This window comes from Lactuca saligna, mitochondrion (assembly GCF_052625555.1).
Source record: "Lactuca saligna strain CGN5271 mitochondrion, complete genome".
Lineage (NCBI taxonomy): Eukaryota > Viridiplantae > Streptophyta > Magnoliopsida > Asterales > Asteraceae > Lactuca > Lactuca saligna.
In genome coordinates, this window is record NC_042406.1 from 237,501 (window position 1) to 244,503 (window position 7,003).

A 7,003-nucleotide genomic window follows, 5' to 3' on the forward strand; every position below is an offset into this window, starting at 1 on the left:
AAGGGCTAGACAGATATTTCATTAAGAAAGAGACGATTCGCCGAGGAACTCTAACTAGATCTAGCGAGTGTCTCCGTCAGATACACTCTTCGTGGTTAAACAATAGAATTGAGAAAATATCGTTATAATGAATGAGGAGCGTCGTCAATTGGTCAATTCATTTTTTTGAGAGTTTGCTGCTTCAGAGAATCGAGATTGAGTTGGTGTTAAGTAAGGTACAAGATTGAAAAGAATGCTTTTGCATTCCAAGTGCAGAATCCCGTTCATTTCTTGGTTAACAGCCAAGCTACCCTCATTAAGTAAGACTGTTGGTCTTGCTAAAGAGAAGCTTAAGCTACCTAAACAAAGATAGGGGAGCGCGGCACGACTATTTTATTATTTTCGGATGCAACCGGAACAAGATTTTTTGATTCTCTACGGGCAACCAAGCCCGAGTGAGCTTTCTTTTATGCTATCCCAAGAGACTGATATGGACTTCTTGGGATCCGCAGATTCTTCATTAGATAGTCTATCAAGTACTGAGTCAGAGGCGCAAAGCGCTCCACCATTTCCGGAAATCCTGGAAAGCATAAGTCATACATTAAACCAATTACTAAATGAAACCGAAAGGCAGTTACCTCCCGAATGGTCCATGGCGGACCTTGTTCGGGCTGTAAATGCGGACGATTTAAGTAGCCTAGTCAGGGATTTTTATGACTTACAATCAAATGGAACTCATAGTTGGTTATGGGAAGAGATTTACAATCTCCTCGATTTAATCAACTATGTTTTCTAATGAGGTTCTGGAGTTCTAACATTTGAATTTCTCTTACATTCTACGTTCCCGAAACGGATCCTATCAAATATTTCACATTTTCTATGATCATCTCTATTTCAGGTATTCGGGGAATCCTCCTTAATAGACGAAATATTCCTATTATGTCAATGCCAATTGAATCAATGTTATTAGCTGTGAATTCGAACTTTTTGGTATTTTCCGTTTCTTCGGATGATATGATGGGTCAATCATTTGCTTCATTGGTTCCAACGGTGGCAGCTGCGGAATCTGCTATTGGGTTAGCCATTTTCGTTATTACTTTCCGAGTCCGAGGGACTATTGCTGTAGAATCTATTAATAGCATTCAAGGTTAAACATGACTCCTAGAGAGTTAGCAAAATACGAAGTTCTCTTTTCGTTCTCTTCTTTCTTTTTTATTTTGACTTGGTTGGCAGGGTCAGGGCCTTTCTCGCTGGGCGAGCGCATCCGATTCTAAAGTCCTTTCCTAAACCACTTCCCGTTCAGTTGCTGAAAGATAGAGAGAAGGCTTTCTAAATGAGATTGAGTTCCACGAATATGCAGGCTAGAAAGATGCTATTTGCTGCTATTCTATCTATTTGTGCATCAAGTTCGAAGAAGATCTCAATCTATAATGAAGAAATGATAGTAGCTCGTTGTTTTATAGGCTTTATCATATTCAGTCGGAAGAGTTTAGGTAAGACTTTCAAAGAGACTCTCGACGGGAGAATCCAGGCTATTCAGGAAGAATCACAGCAATTCCTCAATCCTAACGAAGTAGTTCCTCCGGAATCCAATGAACAACAACGATTACTTAGGATCAGCTTGCGAATTTGTGGCACCGTAGTAGAATCATTACCAATGGCACGCAGTGCGCCTAAGTGCGAAAAGACAGTGCAAGCTTTGTTATGCCGAAACCTAAATGTTAAGTCAGCAACACTTCCAAATGCCACTTCTTCCCGTCGCATCCGTCTTCAGGACGATCTAGTCACAGGTTTTCACTTCTCAGTGAGTGAAAGATTTGTCCCCGGGTCTACGTTGAAAGCTTCTATAGTAGAACTCATTCGGGAGGGCTTGGTGGTCTTAAGAATGGTTCGGGTGGGGGCTGAATAAAGAAGACGAATAGAATAGAATTCATGTTCATGCTAAGAGAAGAGCGGATCCAATACCAAGACGACTTCTTTCCCAAGAAGTGCAGCAAGTACTTTAGGAATTTGGGGATTTCATGCCCCACGAGTGAGTTGCCAAGTGCCCCCTAGGAGGGCCAGTCTACCACAAGATCAAGTTGGAGCCTGGAGCCAAAGCCCCTTAACTTACTTAGAGTGGGGCTGGGTTTAGCAGATGGCCCCCCCAACTAGCATCTATTAGTTAAGGGGCTTGGTTGAACTCAGGAAAGAATTGAAGGAAGTCATTTTTTCCTATTTATATTCCAGCCTCCAAGGCTCTTTTTCCCTATCTTGCTGGGGAAAAGGTTGGGGAGCCCTTGTTTTATTCCAGAAAGGGAGCCTTGGGCATTGATTATCGGGCGCTCAACAAGGTAACCTAACCATCAAGAACAAGTATCCACTTTGATTGCAGACGCATATCCTTTCCCGTTCGCGTCTTTTGTCTAAACTGGAATCTGTGGTGAAAGATCAAAAGATTTTCAGGTATCATCCTTTCTTCACTCGCCCATTATAGACAAGACTGGGAAAGATTGGTCGTCTAAGGAAGGAATACCAACTATTGATTTTAGAGCTCCCGTCTTATTCAATTTTTTTTAGATGAATTTTACCAAGCTTTCGAAGAACAGTTTATAAAAATGCCACACGCTCGTTATGATTATGAAATTAGCGTTCCTCTTGGGATTGTAAAATGGAAGGAATTTCATGTACCCAAATGGGAGGAGTTCTTGAATGGACTAGGTCTTGTTGGAAAGGTTATGTGTTTAGTCCCAGGGGGCGACCCAGTTACTTGTATTGGGGCTTTCATATCTGTGGACGATAATGGCTTTATTCAGATTATTGAAACCGGTTCTTTGGAATAGTTGTTTTTGATAAGGGCTTAGTTACATTTTTTGTTCAAATATGCATATCTTTATACCTACTTTTCGACCCAAGACCTTACCTTAATCACCGGAAAACCCCTTTTTTTATTTCAAGCTCAGTGGTAGAGCGGTCGGCTGGTAACTGACTAGTCGGGCGTAGGTTCGAATCCTACTTGAAAAGCTTCCCTGGACTTTTTTGACTCTCTGCTTACTCCAGCCGTAAGTAAACTCGTAGAATGGGATGTCATCCACTGACTCCTAATTGCGAGAAGAGAATTTCCCTCCTAAGTCATCGAAAAAGAGGAGGCCTAGCTATGATATGAAAAGGCTCCACGGATGACTGGGGCTTAGGGCAAAAGAAAAGGAAGATCGTCTTGACTCTCTTAACTATGGTAAAATAGTTAGAATGTAAACGAAACACATGCTTCACTCTCGCTTTCAGTATTTTGACAAGAGGGGATCCGCCGAGTTGATTGAGTTGTCCTCTCAAAAGAAGAGACTGGCTAGAGATCTCTTTATCAAAATCTTTGGAACAAATGGTTGCCCTTGAAAATGGGTGTTTTTTTGTGGAAACTAAGACTAATTAAGAATGCCATTGCTGTTGATAGCAGTTTTCCCAGGTTTGGAATGAATTTTGCCTCCAAATGTGTTTGCTGTTCCTCTCCTTGCATAGAAAGAGTGGATCACCTCTCTCAAAGTGATATTCCTAGGATAATAGGGTCTCATTTCTCTCCCAGTCTCAATGTGGATTTCTTTTATAAAGCTCCTCTCTTCACCATCTTTTGGCTTCCTGGTTTAATGGTGCCAAATCAAAATCACAGTGTGGCTTTCTTAGGATCATGCTAGTGAGTTGTGCTTGCTGGGAAAGGACATTTTTCTTTATCGAAATTATCTCATGTCTTTAGGGGGGACAACAAAGCTGCAGATTGTTTGGCTGCTTATGGTCATACTCATTCAGACTCCATTTTATTTAATAGCTTAGGGTCTCTTCCTTTTGATTCTAAAAAGCCTGTTCATAGCCAAGGCATGTTCTTTTTTAGAGCTCCCTAGCTTGTTTTGATGTTCAGGGGTAAGGCCTTTATGTCCCCCCCTTGTCTTTTCTTTTTTTGCAATAAATAGCGAAAGCGAGACGATAGTTCTCTGTCGGGTGAGAGAAGAGATAGAGCACGGTATTCTCACGGGCCGAAGTGCAAAGCCCGGTAGCCTATCCGTAGTTCGGAAGGAAGCCCCCTATGGTCCAAATCAAGTTGCTACTTTCCCTCTGCGCTTATAAGTAGATAAGGTCAGACTTTGCTTGCTCTGAGACATCTTGAAAAGGGAAATCCAATATCAAAATGGAAATGTTTGAAATTGCTCCTTGACCCAAGAAAGGAACAAACGGGATTCGGAGCTTGCTGACCCTTATACACAGATGGGGGGTATAGAGAAAATGGTTATTCCTACATCACAACCTAAAAATCTTGACCCAATCATTGCGGGTATCCTTGAGGAGGGCCGGAAGTACCTTCCTACAAACAGAGTGGAGTGGTAAAGGCGAATGAGCCGGTTTACCCAATTAGGAACAAAAGCATGAAATTGCTTGATGGTTCTTGGTTTACGAGAATTGATTATGCTGATGGTCTATCTACAATCATCCCCTATGCCCCAATTCGATCTGATTCAGGGCAGGAGCAGGCCGTGTATTATCTCAGCAGGGTCTTCCCTAAGAAGAATTATTCGCCGATCGAGAAGATGTGCTTATCGCTCTACTTTGCAGCAACCAAGCTCCGACACTACTTCCTTTCCACAACAGTGTTGGTAATTGCTCGAACGGACCTGATTAAGTATATGCTGACCAGACCCGTGTTGAAGGGGAGAATTGGGAAGTGGATCCTAGGGCTATCCGAGTTCACTTTTCGGTACGTTCCTATGAAGGCGGTCAAAGGACAGGCATTTGCAGACTTCTTGGCAGATCATGCCATGAATGTTTTCGAACCAGTGGAGCTCGATGAAGAAGTCCTCGCCTTTGCAGAGGTGGACTCTCTACTTCGATGGATCTAGCACTTTGGGGGCTGCAGGGGCCGGAGTGGTATTAATATCACCTTCAGGCCAGGCCCCACAAGCTGCTAAAAGATTGAAGTTTCAAACCTGGCGGTATCACCGTTTAGGAAAAACTGCTTTCGTGCGGTCTCTTTCTTTTTCGGATGAAGGTGAGTGGCAAAGTCTGGTTCAACTAAGGAGTAGGTCGTCCTATCTGATAGAGCGGGTAATGCTCAAATTATTTTTTTCGTATTTGGGGTTGACGCCGAGAAAGACTAAAGACGGGAGAGCACGCACAGACATCCTCGGGAAAGCACTAATGAACTACGCCATCCCTGACACTTATGCGGTGAGATACCAACCATCCGATATCGCCCACAAAGCTAAGAGGCCACTGGCACCGAATAATACCCATAAAGAACGCTAACCGCCACCGGCATCTGATGCCATCCGATAAGGGAGAACTCTTTCGGCAAAGAATTTGACCAAAAAGCCCGATTCGAATCATTATGCTCGATAAAAGGAAAAAGGGAAGCTCAAATAGAAAACAGCACTACTGCTAGTAAGATAGCGATCCAGGCAAGCGCCAAAGAAAGAAGGGGGCACAAGCAAGCGCAAGAATCAAAGCAGGGCAGGATCGAAGAGCTTAGACAGCAAGCAAGCGAGAAGGAATCCCTCAAAGGCACTGAGGCAAGGTCTTTCCGATGCGCGCTAAGACAACCACTCATGTCTACTTCTAATGCGCACGAACCAGAGCTCTCTCCCGGGAACCCCTTCCCTAGTAAAGAGGTACTGACCATCGGTTCTATCGTGCCCCAGTTAACGAGAGCCTCGGATAGACTAAGGATCTTAGGTGAGACCTAGAGTGCAGCCAACTAAACGCCAAAGAAATCGGAAGAAAACTTCCACATCTGAGATTCCATGTGTGACTAACTCAATTGAGAAATGCCCCTCTTGTACGCTAACGTTCTAGGATGGCAGGGTTGGTAAAACTCTCCTTGATAAATAGAGTATGGAGAGCTCGGGTGGGGCATCAACCACTGGTTGCGGGCCTGTCGAGATGCTTCCTTGCAGAACCCGGCTGTAACTCAATAGAGTGAGTAGGAAACCTTGTAAAGGCGAGCAGGAGAATATAGATCGGTCTGTCTTGTCTTAGACTAGCCCTACTCCATCTTGGCTATCTTGAGCTTATTCATAAGCTTTTCATTTTCTGCTTACTACTAGGGCTTCCAAATTACTACGCCGGGTCTCATAGCCCCTGTGACCTTCACTTCACAGCCTGATTAATGAACTTGAAAAGCGCACTTCTATAAACAACTTCCAGAGAGAAGCGAACGAGGTCTTCGTCCACCGCGACCATCCTCCAGGAGTGCGAGACAACCGGACCGCTAAACAGTTCCTCGAGGGTAACCCAAGGGGAAAGTGCGGTAAGGTGATACCATTTAAGGTAGTTTAACCACTGGCGCATCCATCCATAAAGGAGAGAGTACTCCAGGAAATATCTAGATTCCTCAGTCTCGAACAGCTCATCGGGGGGCAATATCAGCTCCCGGGGCTTAAGTTTGGCTCGAAGGAGTCTCACCAAACGCCCATGAGCTTCTGGACTGAGTGGTCGTCCCTTACCCAACCAGAAATCAAGCGGGTAAGAAGGAGAGAGCAATTTTAGCCCCATAACCACAAGATGGGAATACCGCCTCGGGCGCCTATGGTCTAGCCTTGCAAGAACACGATATCCAGCTCCACCCAGCCTACAAAGCAAACGGAAATCACGCACCGAATAACGGTGAGCAACAGCCATCAACCCGTAGGGGTGGAAAGTGTTTAATAACGCTTTTTAATGGATACCGGGGGGAGATCGACTGTCAAATCTCGAACCCTAAAGTTATTCGCGAATTCCGCGGACCCACTCCTTGATATTAGTGATTTCTCTTTCGAAATAACCACCTGCAGGAGGTCAAGGGACTCCTTGTAACGGGTCGCGACATTCTCATCCGCGATTACTACGTCATCCCCGGGGACGGCGTAGTTGGTAAACACCCTTCCCGGGTACACAAGTTCTGCACACCACCAAATAATTAGGTGGTGGGACAACGCGAAAAGAGGCCATGCGCCAAGATAGCCCAACGGGTACCCACTCAGAAATCTGACAGTAGAGCCCGGGGTCGTCACCCACGGGGCATCAA

The 7,003-nt window shown here is 44.6% G+C and overlaps 2 protein-coding genes and 1 non-coding gene across 3 annotated transcripts; all 3 read left to right on the forward strand.

Moving 5' to 3' along the window:
• The first annotated feature begins 858 nt into the window (after positions 1-858).
• Positions 859-1,131, forward strand: nad4L (NADH dehydrogenase subunit 4L). The gene has a single exon. The coding sequence runs from the start codon at positions 859-861 to the stop codon at positions 1,129-1,131; it is 273 nt and encodes a 90-aa protein (YP_009642420.1).
• A 181-nt stretch (positions 1,132-1,312) lies between these two features.
• Positions 1,313-1,888, forward strand: atp4 (ATPase subunit 4). Its single transcript has one exon. The coding sequence runs from the start codon at positions 1,313-1,315 to the stop codon at positions 1,886-1,888; it is 576 nt and encodes a 191-aa protein (YP_009642421.1).
• Positions 1,889-2,909: 1,021 nt separating this feature from the next.
• trnT-GGT lies at positions 2,910-2,981 on the forward strand. Its single transcript has one exon. It is a non-coding gene; the product is annotated as a tRNA-Thr (tRNA).
• Positions 2,982-7,003: the final 4,022 nt, after the last annotated feature.